General features: G+C 42.2%; 1 protein-coding gene across 1 annotated transcript; it reads right to left on the bottom strand.

The window, feature by feature from the left end:
- Positions 1 to 959: 959 nt before the first annotated feature.
- On the bottom strand, positions 960 to 16,430 carry LOC134225340 (uncharacterized). Its single transcript, XM_062705328.1, has 3 exons — positions 15,804 to 16,430; positions 15,537 to 15,726; positions 960 to 1,821 (listed from the first exon to the last, which is right to left on the bottom strand). Exons 1-3 carry the CDS (start codon positions 16,180 to 16,182, stop codon positions 1,449 to 1,451), a joined length of 942 nt encoding a protein of 313 aa, XP_062561312.1. The 5' UTR covers positions 16,183 to 16,430; the 3' UTR covers positions 960 to 1,448.
- Between the last annotated feature and the right edge of the window lie 308 nt (positions 16,431 to 16,738).

Raw genomic sequence — 16,738 nt, 5'->3', positions numbered from 1 at the left:
ATCGTTGCGACAGTTGCGTCTGCGTCTGCGTCTGCTCTCCATGAAACCTTAATTTAACTGAGGGTTAGAGCCCAGCTCGTAAGTTACACTAATTTGATGTCTGTGCTTGCGATGCATATACACGATTGGTTGGTTTACGGAGTTTTATCAGTGTAAATGTGAAATTCAATGTTTCAATAGTTTAGCGTTTTTAATTAATTGTTTCCAATAGTTGGGGAAAGTCTTATAAATTTTGTCAATCGATTGATACCAAAATCTCCAAAATCGGTTGGAAGACGGCTGAGTTATTAGCCCATACTTACACGCCAACTTTCATCTACTCTGTGACTGAGTAAAATTGTATCGCCGTCTCTTTTCTTCTTACTAAGTAGTCTTACTGAGTAGTCCCGGTTTTGACGGAAACTGAGTAAATTTTCCGTGGGAAAAAAGAAACGAAAATACAATTTTACACAGAGTGCAACCACTTTTCGTGACTGTCTCAAATATGAATCTGTAGAGTGGGCACCTATCTTCCCGAAGGACGTACTCCTATGTCAAAAATAATGTCCGATGCCTATAATCAGATAGTTCAATTACCACTGCAACTGGAATTCATCAAGCATGCAATAGGAAGAGTTTGTTCCGCTCGTCGGTTGTCGGCATCTTCTTTCCGTGATATATTGTTCTGGTAATGAATCCGGGCACCCAGCGTCTCCGAGTACATTGCTGTTTTCGCTGTTTTTCACCCCATTCAACATGGAAATCTTCTGCTGTGCATCTCATACACTTGCATACCCTACCCGTGCTTTGCATTTTCCGTTCCACCCGATCAAACTTCGGTGCAGCTTGAGAAATGTTGCAGCATGATCTACTAGCTATATAATAGCAGTTAGGTGCACGAGATGTGCAGCGATTTCTCGCCACTTTCTCGAACATGGTGAGGGTTTCGGATGGTCGCGAATTTAAAACGAGTCGGCAAGTTATGATTTTCAATTTCCCAGTTCTTTAATAAATAAATAAATAATTAGTATTAGGGTGGCATTCTACAGTAGAGGCGCAACTGAAATCAATTTTACAACAGAGTTGAAACGCTTTCGATCGAATCTGCATAAAAAGCAGAATCGGGCAAAAGTACAGCATAAATACTATGACTACGTACTAAACAGTTCTATATCAGCTTCTGATAAGGATTCTCGGGGGTGGTTTACGATCTCTCTCTTTCTCGTTTTCATTCTCGCCGGGAAAAATCTTCGTCATTTTTTTATGGGGGGAGGTATGTTTCAGGGATGGGTGGCGGTGGCGCGACTTGGACTTGGAGGTAGAAATCTGCGTTTGCTTCTACTTCCTCTTCTACTCCTATTGCTTCTCTCTGGTTCATCTCACAACTACGGGTGGCTTTGGCTTTGCAGTGACTGACTTGCCGGTGTCATACTTGCTGACGACGACGACGGCGGGCGCTTGTGTTCTTCTTAGTAGTACTTTCCGGTCTGTGCCACCACTGCCGGGTAGTAGTCCTGTCGCTTGATCTTGCCGCCGGGGAAGTGATGACGTTGGTCGTTGTTGCTGGCCGCCGGCGAGGACGCCCCACTGGTGGACGACGATCCCACGGTGGCCGACTTGTCCGCGGCTTGGTTCGTATCGACGACGGCGTTCACGTTGCTGGCGGCACCGAGCCCACCTTCGGCGGCGTGCAGGGCCGACGGTCCGTCGTGATGTCCCAGGTGGGCGCCCAGCCCCATTGGGTACATGTCGTGTCCGGCTCCGGGGAATCCGTGGTGGAAGTCCATGCTGTACGGCATTAGGAACGGTTCCTGGTGATCAAAGTACGACGGAGGCAGGACGCTGTTCGAGGGGAAAAGAAGGAAAGGATGGTGGATTTGAGACGGTTGAATTGATTGCTGGCGAAGAAATTGTGGAATGTGGGTATTTAATAAATAGTTAGCGTAATTGGAAATGATGACACTGGTTTCTACAAATTATGATGTTGCGAGGAAAAAGGCTTGAGCATGTCGATAAGTATTACACTCCTTTTTCCACCTAATCAAATACATTTATGGGTGGAAAACTTCTTCTGTTTACAGCATGGTATATATTCCTGTGGTCAAATGATGTTTTTACAGTTTTTTTTTTACATAGTTCATATTTTAGAGCAAATTATTTGAGGTTGGAAAATTATTGTAATTTAATTGATTTAGTTGTAGAGTGTGATGTTAGTGAAAAATTAATTTCAAGTACACCAAAAGATAAATATCTTTGTAACTCATAAAATAGGAGGAGTTTAGTTAGCGTGCGAGCTCTATCAGGTTGTAGAGCGGCTGAGCTTTCCGCTGTGAAAATCATCAGATAAGCAAGTCATAAAATTAATAAAGATAGCTACTGGAGCCGGAGCTCAACGATAAATGATTTTTTCCATAATCTGGCCGAATGGCGGGTAATAATGAATAAATAATAAGTAAATTGATTTTCCATCTTATAATAATGTCCGTTGCCATCTTCAATCTGGAATCCGATGATTTTATTTGACATTTGCTGTCATTTTCATTCTTTCCCTTACTCCCTTGGGGGTACCAGAATTTCGCGTAGTTTATGTCACTTCCAACTAGTTTACGAACAGCATTATTATTATTATTTTGTTTCAGCGCAAACATATCCGAATGAGGATTAAACCAGAACAAACAAAACATTGTACTTTTAAGTGTTTTTTATGGTTCTATTAGGTTTACGAAATTCACAGCGGCTTCGATTCAGTACGAAATAAAAAAAATGTTACCAGGAGGTCGTAGCAATAAGAGGGTCTGAATCTAGTTGTCCACTACAGATATTAGGAATTTGTGGACAACAAAAATACATACTCGTTAAATAAAATATTATAAAGGAAACTCATCAGATTTGTTCAAAAAATATTTTAGAAACTTATGACACTTGTACGCAAAAAACTTTTTTGACCAAAATAAAATTAGGGGAGGAGACATGATTAAAAAAATCCGGCTTCAAAATTATGCTATAGAAAATAAACCAATTTACCAATGATGGATCATTTCCTCTATTATCTCAATGAAAAATGGAAAAAAATTCAGCAGTGAAACAACGATAGCATATAAAAACACCCAGCGATGGGTAAATTTGTTGCGCTGTGTATTTCTTGCTTTAACATTTGCTCGCTTTCGCGTCTGACTTGAGATTTAGGGTTAAGGCAGGCATTTTCATCTTTTCGACATATTCCCAAAAACCAATAAAAGGGACACTGTTTTTGCCAAACTCATCCGCACCAAATCGTAAGCTCAGAAGAAACGGTCTGCTATAGTGGAGTTTTAGCAAATGGACGTTGCTTTCGTTGATTTCAGCTTCTACGACCATGGACGGAAATACTTGCCGTGTTCCTACCAGTGCAAAATTAATGTTGTTAGTAATTTTTAGATGATGATTCTCTGTTGTTCAACGAGTTCGTAGTGGACAAGAACGTGTCATAAGATGTCGGAAATAAACAAAATTTCGTTTCACATTGCATTACACCCAGGTTTTTTATTACACGGTTTGATTTTAGTCTTTTAAGACCTTCAGCGTCAATGAAACAATGAGTTAACTCCACGAAAAAAATCACAAAAAATCAAAGAAAATTCAGGTGGTATTTAAAAAGCTGTGAAAGTTTGGATTAACCGAGAAATTAAGGCCACTTACTACCGAGTCCAATAATGGGAGTGGGTATGGCTTCCTTACTCATACACCCAAAGATTACACTTAGTACACTTAATTTATTGAATTTAGCTTCTAACCTGCAATTTACGATGCCCATGCTCCTCAATTCCACATAAAGATAAGCATAGTGTACTTATTAGATGATTCTTTGAGCATTTCAAGTCCTAAATCGCCTGATTTGTGCTGTTTTCGTCTAGTCACAACCAACAACTCAGCGGGTTGTTTACGTTTTTAGGCTAGACACTTTTTCTAATTTTTTTCACTATTTGCACTACGGATAATAACTATTCATATATCAACTAACACTCGTAAACTAATAATGAACGCGTAGTAGTACTTATTAAGTGGGAAATATTTGAATCTCTGAATATTTTTGTGCCAAAAACAAAGAACCAAACGCGAAATTCCATTTTTTGCTTTTTTCTAATCACATGTCAAATGACTGCTGTGTGAGGTGTTCAACGAGCCAATGGGGCGATGATGCATACAAGATTTTTTTTTATGTATACAGGTTATCCGACTTGTCAATATCCCCAACTCAGCCATCTTGGATTTTTGTATGGAATTTATGCTCGTTTGTTTACGTTTTGCACTGAAAATGTATGTTTCCCCCCCCCGCGCTGGTTATTCCCATCTACTGACAAGTCGGATAACCTGTACATAAAAAAATCTTGGATGCATATTCCACCTCTCCTTCTACAGAGAGAGAGGCACGCATGCTAATATATTTTTATCAAATGTTGTGGATTTGGGGCCAATTCACCTTAATGAATTCCAACCGCGTAAAAAAAACCTGGGTGTATTTAATTATTTGCAAGCAGACAATTTTCCCTTGTGTTTGTGAGATATTTTGATTAAAAAAAAACTTGTTTAAAATTTCATTGAAAAATTGTGTCAAAAAAAAGTGCCGAGAGACAGTCAATCTGCAAACCGGTCCAGTTCACGACATTGACGACGATCGTGATTCTTTGGAATATTGGTGTACCGCTGACAGAAAATAATTGTGACGTGGGAAGTCAAAGAAGATGAAGGAAATGACAGAAATAATAGTAGCACCTCCGGCAGGCTTCCTAGCGGAAAGGCAGAAGACTAGGATGAGTGACAAAAATTATTTAAAAATGGAGAAAATGGTGCGAAACAGAAGGCACAATGGAAAAAAATAAATAAGTTGTCAAAAAAATGAAAAACAGATGGAGAAGTAGGCTGGGCGTCAAATGAAAAGGAACATGGCTACTTGAAACAAAATCCACTGAAAAAGGCTATCGTCTCCGGAAGGCTGATGAAAAGACAGAGAAATAGGTCGGGTGACCACAAATGATGCAAACAAGCCTTGTTAACTTAGTAAAGAACAATGAGACAAACCGGCAGTAAAACAGCAAGAATGGAACAAAACAAATAATATTATGGAAGAAATGGGTTTGGTTTGAACTTGTAAATGGTGCGGAGGAATTAGACTGAATATGGAAAATGGTTATGGAAATGGATTATGCACATACAATTTGGGAACTGGATTTAAAAAAATGATGCAGTTTTAGATTTTTTTTTGCCCGGTGTGATAAGTTGAAGAAGGTTTGATGACCACGATTGTAAATTAATTTGGAATATGAATTTAAAATTATAATATGACGACATTATTTCGAAAGATTCAATTGAGAATCTGTATGTCTACATTGAATTTGATATTAGCTTAGGAAATTTTATTTTTAGGCTGGATATAGACATTTATTTGAACTGGAAAAGTAAAAACTTTACATTGCGGATTTGATGGTTTATACACTTAAAAATTGAAATTCTGGTTTAAAGCTTCAAATTTGAATAAGTATTTAATAAAATAGTGATTAGATAATAGATTTGAAAAATCCATAGCGAAATGAATTCTGATTTCCAGGCTACGAAATAATAAATTAACATGCGGAAAGGGGCATAAAAGAGTTCCTGGTCCTCTTAATTTTAATTTTCCACGCTTCCACGAGTCTGCCCATGACTGTCTCTCAGGTACATGTCAACGGAAATCTCGGTCCTGAGATCCCAATCCAAAGATCTATACGTCAAGGAGCATATTTTTGTCCTATACCTCCATCTCCTCTCCAGAAGCTTACATCCACATGCAACAATCCTCGTCGTGGCCTATGCTGACGACATATCCATAATCGTCGTTGATGAAGCAAAATTGGCATTGATCAAGACAACTTTTCTGGACTTTGGATTATACTCGGGTGCGGAGCTAAATCTAATCTAATCTAATAAATCTACTTTAACGCATAAAAGCGCATCATTGATTTCAACTGGGAGGGTGTTATGAGAAAAACCTCTCAACTAATGTGGCTTTTCAAGCAACGAGTTCTAAGCTTGCTTCGCGGCTGTGGTTCATGGCATCAGTAATCAGCATCTCTAACTACGCAGGAGCTAAAATAACATCTTGCATCTGAAGCTTTATTTGATTTCGTTATCCATGCCGGATAGCTATGGAAAAACTATCTCTACCAGTGGACAAAAGTGGACAAAATCTCCACCTTTCAATGTAGAAATGTAAACCTCTACTGCTTAATCGTTTTCTGAAGTGCCAGGAATAGTCCCCTCCTTGCAGTATCGTTTCTGAAAAAAAAAATGCAGAATCCTACAAACATCAAAGGAATCCAAGAGCTGCCCTATCTGTCTGAAGCCTTAAATATGACTGCTTCAGCACCAGTATGACTCCGCCAGACGCTCCGATCGAATAGAGTTCGCCGCCGTACCAAACTGACAATCTACAAAACGCTCATTAGACCGGTAGTTCTCTACGGACACGAGACCTGGACGATGCTCGAGGAGGACCAACGCGCACTTGGAGTTTTCGAAAGGAAAGTGCTGCGTACCATCTATGGTGGGGTGCACATGGCGGACGGTACGTGGAGGAGGCGAATGAAACACGAACTGCATGAGCTGCCGGGAGAACCATCCATCGTTAACACCGCGAAAATCGGACGACTGCGGTGGGCCGGGCGCATAGCCAGAATGTCGGACAGTAATCCGGTGAAAATGGTTCTCGACAACGATCCGACGGGCACAAGAAGGCGAGGTGCGCAGCGTGCAAGGTGGATCGATTAGATGGAAGATGACTTGTGGACCCTCCGTAGACTGCGTGGTTGGCGTGGACCGAGCCGCATGGAGAAGACTCTTATATACCGCACAGGTCAATTTGGCCTTAGTCTGAATAAATAATAAATAAATAATTCAGCACCAGCAATACTATCTGTTTTCCGAAGTACTGTTAAGGTGCCTAAAGTAGTAGAACAAAATCCAAATGTGCTGTGGTGTATAGTATCCATAAATTGAGCATAAATTAACGGCCTGCGTACGAGTGAATCATCTATGGCATCATCTTCGTCCAAAATTGGAAACAATATTGGACAGAGGAATAAATTATAAAATGATTGCCATCCCACAATTGAAAATCATTCAGGAAAATTGGAGAAACAAGGCTCTAAAAATGCGTATGGTTTATGTTAACTTTATATTAGATGTCTTTTTTCTTTACAGTGGAAGCACTTGAGTTTGTTGAGTTGTTGTAGCCCAGGCGGCTGATCAGGCGTTTGCTCACCAAGGAGATGCAGCTTTAATAGTGCCAGCTAGGTGTGGCGCATGGAGCTTTAAATCCTGGAACTGAGTAAAGTCCGTTGGCCAATCCTTAACGAACACAAACTACCGTAGTAATATTTCGGTATTCAGGAGCTTCACAACAATTCAACCCGCCCAATGCTGCCGTGTTACAGGTCAGAAGATTTTTTTTATAGTGAACTGAAAACCATCGTGGATAAAGTTTCAAAGGATGACATCAAAAACAACGTGGCCGTCTACAATGTGAAGATCGGTTCTGACAACACGGGCTTTGAGCGTGTGATGGGATGCATGGTCTTGGTGAATTCTGTGACAATGACGACATGGTGATTGTATGATCGCTTCCTCCATCGACCAGTGCACATAGTTACGTGGGTCTCTCGTGATTGGCTTTCTGGAAATCAAATCCACCACATCTGCATCATCCGAAAATAGAGACAGAGGCTTTTCAATGTCCGAACTAAATGCAGTGCTAGCATCGTGTTTGATGTCAGCTATGAAAAGATCTAGGTGGTAGCGAAGAAGAGCACTGGACGGCCATCAAGAATGTCTTTATCGAAACAAACTAGGACCACCTGGTTGAGCAGCTCACTCAGAAGAAAGAGTAGATTACTCATGCAATCTTGGCAGAAGATTGAGGAGCGTAGAGAAGCAAAGGCTGCGATAACGCGGGCAAGAAACAGAGCAGTCTATAAAAGATCTGTCTACAGTATTCGCAACAACTGGTGTTATTCATCTTCTCTAAGATATCTCACAACTAGGGTGGTCGGTATTGTCCATTTTTGGCAATTACTGGTATTCGGTATTTGATGGAGTCAATACCAGTAATACCGGTAGAATACCGTTTTTTTTTATAATTTTAGGTATTTAAAGAAAAACTTTTGATTATAACTTTTGGATGAAAAACAATATTTGTTGACAAACTTCAAATGTTAAAATCATTGCTTGTTGAGCTGGGCAAAGCGAAACTTAAGTAGACATGACATACTGAGCAAAGCATCTCCCAATCCGCATTTGTTGGCAATGTTGCAAACTACTGAGAATGCCTTTTCTTGTTCAACCGAAGTTAGGCGAATGGTTCCAAGCAAGACAGTCGAAAATCAGTGTCAAGCACTTGCCCTTAATCCCTTCAGATTCATATTAGGAGAACGGATTGCATGCAAGGATCCTGGCGTCAACGTATTTGCCACCAGCAACGTGTTTTGCTTTGCTCCAGTATCTTCGCAAGTTGTTCTTTAACAGATAAACCAGAAAAAAAATATCCATAGATACATCTTTCTCGTACAGATCGTCAGGTATGGTCGTTGTCTCAGCTTCAACGATCGCATCAGTAGCTCTGGATGTCTTGAAGAAAATGAAAGAAAATCGATTCTGATCAATTGCTACATGGCTGAATTATTCAAAAAAGCAAAAACATCGGCGTATTCTGATCATCTCTTTCGGTTTTATTCCTTAAAAGCATCGATAAATTGGAGCAACTCGTCGGCTTAATATAGATTGGAGAGCTCACAGTAGTTCTACTGCAGCTTTAACAAGTACGATGGATTGAATTATTTCACCAACCGCCATGCAATCATCTCTGAAGTTGAATTTGAATTAAAGCATCAACAAATAGATCCATTTGAGCATAGATAATATGCTATTCCAGCGTCCCTTGGCATCAGCTACTAATTCAAATTCTTTTCCGAATTCAGAATGGACATATTTTTGCAAAAAAAACCTTTTTCATATGTGATCTCCAGAAAAGAACTACCACGGCAAGTACCTTTTTCACTAGTTCACATATTGCGGGAAAATTCTCGAAGATGTGAACAAGAACAACAAGAATAAAGTTATTCGCAGTTTGACAGATGGCTAAGAGAATGAAGCAAAACGTATGATTAATGACGATGATGTTCGATGTTTTGTTGTAGCGTGCATTTAATTGTTGTATTATTCGCACGATGAGTCTTTACTACTTGTAATCGAATATCATTTGTCCCGTCTATGCTGAATTTCTTATTTGGGGGACAGATATGCGATTACGTGCAGTTTAGCTGATATATGTAGGTGAAAACTATTCAAGATTTTACTGACAGCCAAATTTGAAATACCGAAAATACCGGTATTTCCCGTCTCTAATACCGGTATTTTCGGTACCCCAAATTGGCCGGTATTACCAGTTTCGGTACTACCAGTTAGACCACCCTACTCACAACGCTTGAGCGAATCAATGTTGAATCCGAGGATGCCAGTGAAAGATGCGATCAGACAGGTCAGTTATTCACCGACCCAACTGATAAGCTGACACGTTAGAGCACTACGAGCAACTTCTTCAAGTTACGATGCCTGACTGACCAACATCCCGACATGAGCCGTTAAGAGTGCGACGCATTACGCGCGTCTACTCCAAAGCCCCATCATTGCAGGAAATTGCAATTATCCGAACCAGAAAAAATATCAAGTCAAGTACGAGTCGTCGAGTCAAGTAAGAGACACTGATGACGACCACACAGTTGTGGTCGAAATACGTATCTGTAAAGATATCGAAATAATTGGTGGAATTAAATAAAACTCGTCTTAGACGGTCATCCGAACCAACCGAACCGAAATCCAACAAGGCTCTCGGGGTCGATTGCATATCCGCAGATATATTCAATGCTGACCCCATGCTATCTGCGTAAATGTTGCATCAACTATTATGTGCAACGGCATTCTGACATGCAGAGTGAACTGAACGCTCGTCTGCGGCGAGTCTCACCATCAATGTCAAAAAGACCAAATTGTTGGATGTCGGCAGGAACAACCCTCCAAATTTGCGGTACCCGGGCAAGCAGTAGAAAAAGTCTTCAAGTTTCAATATCTTGGCAACCAGTAAGCATCGGACGGTGTAACCAAGATCGACATAGAAGCATGGATCAATAAAGCTGGAGCTACTTTTGCCAGTTTACGAAACGTATGAAGATTCATACAGATTTGTCAACGCGCCCAATTTCAAATTTACAACTCTTACGTATTAGAAGCTGGATAAAAGATGCCATCGAATCTAGCATCGTCAACAGATTGTGTGAAAATATCCACGAAGCTGTGACTGCAACAGCGCAGGAAGTGTTGGGCACTGCACAGCGACGCCAACAAAATAGTTGGTTTGATGGGGAGTACCACCTAGTGACGGACGAGAAAAATGCTGCTAGGATTCGAATGCTAGTAGCCCGTATCCGTTCCACGAAAGAGCGGTACAGTGTAGCAAGGGCAGAAGAGAAACGAATCTACCGCAGAAAAAAGGCAACATGAACAGAGTGTGATAGCTGAAGCGCAGTAGAACGTGGATAGAAACGATATGCGAAGGTTTAGTATCTCAAGCTATATCTGGTAACAGGGCGAATGTCGCAATCGTTGGTGGTTCCATAGCTTGACCGTCGCCGACTATGTCCATTCTGCTGCTTATTGCACCTTCATTTTCATCGTTCAACAAATTTTCGAAATGCTCCTTCCACCTGGCTGCCACCATGGTCTTGTCTGTCAGCAAATTCCCCTCTCGGTCATTTCACATGGCGGGCACTGGTGCAGTCTTATGCTGCGTGACATTGACAGTTCAAGCTCTATCTGGAATAAGGGCGAATGTCGCAAGAAAGAATTCTCTTCGTCGACTTCCCCTCATTTGAATGAAAGTGACAAGCAGAGGATTTCTTCGCAGTTTATCACCACAGAATGCAAGTTCGCATTGTTTTCAATCGTTCTGAGGTGATAAACCACAAATAAATCTGCTACTTGTCACTTTTATTTAAAAGAGGGGAAGTCGACGAAGAGAATTCTCTCTTGCGACATTCGCCCTTATTCCAGATAGAGCTTGAACTGTCAATGTCACGCAGCACAAGACTGCACAAGTCTGTCCGCCATGTGAAATGGCCGGGAAGGAACAGGTGGAAGGAACATTTCGAAGATTTGTTGAACGATGAAAATGAAGGTGCAATAAGCAGCAGAATGGACATAGTCGGTGACGGTCAAGCTATGGAGCCACCACCGCTGAACAAGGTAAACAAGGCTCTCAATGTGTTGCAAAACAGTGAAGCTGCTGGGAAGGACGAGATCCCGGTTGATCTTCTCAAACACGGAAGTGAGCAGCTGCATCAATCGATCCACCACATTATCCAGAAAGTATGGGAGGATGAAGAACTGCCTGCCAGCTAGTTGGATGGCCTCATATGCCCAATCTATAAGAAAGGGCACAGGCTAGAGTGTGTCAATTACAGAGGGATCACCCTTCTGAACTCGGCGTACAAAATCCTGTCGCGTATCCTGTTTAACAGACTGAGACCGGTTGAGGAGTCCTTCGTCGGTGAATACCAGGCAGGTTTTCGTTGGGGCCGATAAACAACGGATCAGATGTTTAGCCTGCGGATGGTCTTTGATAAATTCCTGGAGTACAACTTGCGGACTCACTATTTGTTCATTGATTCCAAAGCAGCTAAAGATTCAGTAAAAAGAAATGATAATGTCCGAACATGGTTTTCCGGCAAAACTGATTGGACTGATACGTGCAATGCTGGATGGCTCAAAATCAAGCATTCGGATTGCAGACGAAGTGTCAACCTCGTTTGTGACCTTAGACGAATTGAAGCAGGGTGATGCACTTTAGAATTTATTGTTCAACATTGCACTCGAGAGCGCTATTAGGAGATCTGGCGTTCAGAGGAACGGCACTATCATCACACGGTTGCATATGCTCCTGGTATCTGTGGACGACATCAACCTCATTAGAATCGATTGCAGAGCATTAGTAGAGGCTTTTGTCTCACTGAAGAGGGAAACGGCGATGATAGGCTTAACCATTAACTCTACCAAGACAAAGTACATGGTGCCAGGTAGAGATAGAGGAAGACCTAGTGCTGTTGGTGCTCAGGTAGTGCTTGACGGGAATGTGTTCGAAGATGTTCAAGAATTTGCTTACCTTAAAACGCTTGTGACATGTGACAATCCCGTAAAGTGAAGCTGCTGTGAATATTGCCTTCTACGGACTATTTAACCAGCTTAGGTCCCGCAACATGCAGACGGAAACAAAATTTGCGTTATATATAACTCTGATTCTACCAGTGGCCCTTTTTGGACAAGAAGCATAGACGTTAAAAGAGGCGGATCATGTAGCTTTCGTCGAAAGAAAGAATAGCGAAAAGAATATTCAACAGAGAACCAGATAAAGGCCGGCGACTCGTGGAAGGCCACGAACACGCTACCTGCACGCGTTGGAATCGGACCTGGGAAGCCTAAAAGTTCGCAGAAATTGAAGGAACATCGCCAAGGACGGACGATTATGGAGCTCTACAATAAGCCAGGCATAGATGTATCGACGCTATAGCCAAGCAGTGAGGACAGAAGCAACAAGTATTTATTAATCGATGTCTACGTTGTGTAATTCAGGCCTCATGGTCTGAGCTCAACGATGCCATCAAAAATCGGTATCAACTGAAATTTGACACTTGATACCCGAGTTCAACTTATTTGCGGTTGTAAATCCGTGTTTATAATCGAATTGGAGATTAGATTCATCGTTAGAATATTGTACACTGTATTCATTTAAATGGAATGGAGATGATCTTTGAATATTTAATTTAATGATTGTATTGGGAGATTGAATTCAAAACTTTGATTTGCGAATTACATTTTAAAATAGATAATTTCGGCTTGGATTTGAAGATTGAGCTTGGAGTTTTGATTTTCACTTTAAATTTTATGATTAGATTCGATGGAAGAATTTGTAAAGAGCATCTGTAACACGTCGGTTCGCCGTTGCTTGTATCTCACAGTAGGTATTAAACTCAACTCGATAAACTCGACGTAATGAACGATTACAAGATTGATTGTTATAATTTGATGACATTCAAGTCTTGCACTAAAAATGGATTTCGAAACTTGATTTGGAGATTATATTCAATTTTCAAATTGATTACTTAGTTCTGTTTTGAAGGATCTACTTGAAGATCTGTACTGGTAATTGAATTTAAAGTGCTGTGCAATGCACATCTCAATAGAAACGTATTATTTTGTGTCAAACGACACTCCCCAAAAAAATGTGGAAAAAAATGCGGAAAATGTGAGCCTATAACAACGAATCAACATTCAAAAAATTGATTCAACGACGGTGTCTGGGGACATATCTGTACCAGCCGTTTCCAACTAGCTCGGCCATCAAAAGCACTTTGTTTTGAGGCCACAATCAACTGGATTTCCGCCCATTGAAAATGGTCTGCAAGACTCCTGATGAAAACCCTTGTAAAGAAGCACCACCGAACCAACAACACGTCCACCTGGCTGAGGGTAGGCCAAATCACCATTAACAGTCGTCTGCTTTATGGCCCCAGTGTGTTCAGCCTCCGCTCTCCTCTCCCATGCAGATGCGACATCGTTCCTTTTCGACATCGAGTCCTCGCAGCTATCTGCCGCAAAGCTGCCTACTTAGCTGGTGCCACATCAGGAGAGCACCGAACCCCTCGCATCGGCAAGGCTGACCGGATCTTGCCTAATGTATTCGATACGGGTCTCTCCCTAGTAACGCGTGGCCTTTGGCACGGAGCGAGAAAAGCTGGCTGATGTCTCTCACTAGTATCGAAAAAATCATCGCCACCCGTTTCCGATGAGGCGACAACACGGACGAATTGAGAAGATCCGACACCGTGTCCGCCCGAGGTGTTGGATTTGGAGTTTTCGGTTCAAATTTGCCAGATCGGACAGCCTGGTCAGCCAATGCAGTATTTTTCGGCAGAAACGTTTGCTGTTTTCGTCGCTACCACACACCCGGCAAGTATGCCCTAGTGTTATCGCCCCTCCCCAAAACATTCCTGGATCCAGGGAATGCTGTCAGGCAACACTACGTTCACCCGGATCCCTGGCCACTGCGGCATCAACGGAAACAACGCGCTAGCCTGTGTTGGATACGAAGGTCAACTCTAGTCTTGTCTCGTCCCGCTGAAAAAGTAGTCAAAAAGTGTCGTCAGTCAGGAATGGGCTTTACTGTGGAATACCAGAAGATCAACCTTCTTGAGGAAGGTAATTGGCTATACAGCGTCCCTATTTCCCAAAAGAAGCAGGTAATTAAATCGAGGCTCTAAACCGATCACACAAGGGTCTCCCATAACTTCGCCAGAAACCCTTTCCAGTGGTATTGTTGAACCTTGTTGGAACGAGAATAATGTCGAAAATTTTACCTGCAGCTGTCCCAAATACGACCATCCAAGAGTGTTCTCTGGAATCCCGGTCAATATTCGGAACGCGTTAGCAGACAATCAGACTGCGATGGCAGCACTCTCCTGAAGGACGCATGATTATACTATGGTTTCGTATTTTCATCTTGGGCCCTTGAATAATCGGGGATAAGTCCTTTTGCCAAAGGCGAACGGGCATTCCACGGATCAAAGTCCCACTCTTCGGTGATCGTTTTCCTCCGCTCAGCTAGGAAGAAAGGGGGGGCTTCTGCCTTCACCATTTTCAGCCATACGCAAAATCAGGTTCATTTCCTTCCTTCGAAAATCTGAATATCGCCTTATTTTTCAATCGGGACTCCATCATCCGGGAGTAAGTAGAAGTGAGTAAGATGATTCCCGCACGGAGTGATTTTACCCCCACCAACTGGGACCACGTCGTCACACTTCGTCTAATGTGCATTAGTATTATTGTTTTGTTTTGCGTTATCTACAAGATTATGAATTCATTAGGGTAAATAGAGAAAAAAAATATGCCGTTATAATATTGTGGTACAAAAGTGCCATTCAGTTTTATGCCAACCCTAAATATCTTATTTGGTGATATCTTGTCGCACAATTGAGCTTACGATAGCCTCTCACCTCATGAATTTTTTTTTGTCGGATTTTGGTCTTCATATGGGGCAGGATTTTTTATTTTTTGTGACAAAATCTTATGAATCCTGCCCCTTTGAAAACACGTGGAAGTAAAAAATTCGAAGCAAGTACTTGAAGTAGAGTATTTCTATGAAACATCAATAGACACAAAAAACCTGAAGAACTAGACTTTGATTTGAAATGTCCTGCCTATTGTTACTCTCATGAAAACAGCAATAACATTTTCAAAATTTTACATGCCCCGTATTGCAAAGGTGTTTGTCCCGTTTTTTCAAAGAAATTATCTGGTCAGCCTTGTCAGATTGAAGTCTGCAACTGGGAAACAAAGGGCAACCTATAACCGGATAACATCGTACTTCCAATGACTATGCTATCTGGGCGGCTTGAAAGTCACCCGAAGCCACCGTCCAAATCAAACACCCAAATACTTACGCGACTGGTTCCATGAGTTTCTTGAAGGTCATCGCTGCAACGACAATTAGGGCAATTTTGGCGACTAAAAAGGCCTTAATCGCGAGCAGCTTGACACCGGCGATGGCGAGCGCGTACCAGCCGATTTGGCTGAAGACCAGGAAAGCTGGCACGAAGAAGCGCATGTGCCTGCGGGTTTTGCCCCGTGCTCCTGGAGGAGAACAGACGAACGAAATAAAAAAATCAATCAACAGTGTTCCCCCTTGTTGCCGCTGGCACCAAACTTACCATCGGCCTTTCTGAGCAGAGAGACCTCGATATAGTTGGGATAGTCGGTGGAGCGTTCGATGTTGATGACCATCGGTCCCAGCGGGAACTTCAGCGCGTTGCTGCTGAGGAAGTCCAGGGCCCGGGAGGACCGGCCCTCGACGGTCAGCGGGATGTGCTCCACCGGTTCCACGCTGAACGCTCCAAAGTCCAGTGGCTTTCCGTTCTTCAGTTTCTGCATCACATCGCGAGCCACTCGTGTTACGCAGGTGGCATTGTTCGCGCAGGACCAGCTCAGCTCGTTCAGGACATTCTCGGTGTCTTCTTTGCTTTCTTCGGCTAGCGCACTTCGGGTCACTATGCAGATGACCAGGATCGAGACCACTTTCTTCAGAAACATTTTGATTGCCTTTCGACTACGCACAGTCCGACACAAACACACTTCCAGAAGCCTCCGGAAAACACTCGACACAAGTCACTAAACACTGGAGGGCTTCACAGAGGCCGAACTGAAGTCCTTGAACAGTTGATGGTAACTGTTCCAAACGGGATTGGTAGACGCACACTTTTTATCTGCTGCTCATTTGTGGTAGCTCTCTTATCGATCGTATGTTATCACTAAACACTATGAAGCAATAAAATGATAGATTTTTAGAAATTACAACGAGTTTTATCCATTTCACACTTGGTGAGCACCGAAGCCCCCTCCAGCGGAGCCGCGTAAGGATCGAACAGCGGATGCAAAAACAAATCGCAAATTCGCGAAAACTGATAAGCCACCGAACACATGTGGGAGCCCGACTGAGACGAAACATGTCGGCTTCTTTCCCACCCGCGCATGACTGGGTGTGAGCTCAACCACCCACTCGTCAATAGCACCAACAACTGTGAAGGGTATGTGGTATTTGCAAGGATTGATTTTGTTCCGTTTCCGAATATTATTTTGTAAAATTTGA

Source organism: Armigeres subalbatus, chromosome 1 (assembly GCF_024139115.2).
Source record: "Armigeres subalbatus isolate Guangzhou_Male chromosome 1, GZ_Asu_2, whole genome shotgun sequence".
NCBI classification, from domain to species: domain Eukaryota; kingdom Metazoa; phylum Arthropoda; class Insecta; order Diptera; family Culicidae; genus Armigeres; species Armigeres subalbatus.
The sequence above is the reverse complement of the archived record's forward strand: the minus strand, read 5'-3'. Positions and strand labels throughout refer to the sequence as shown.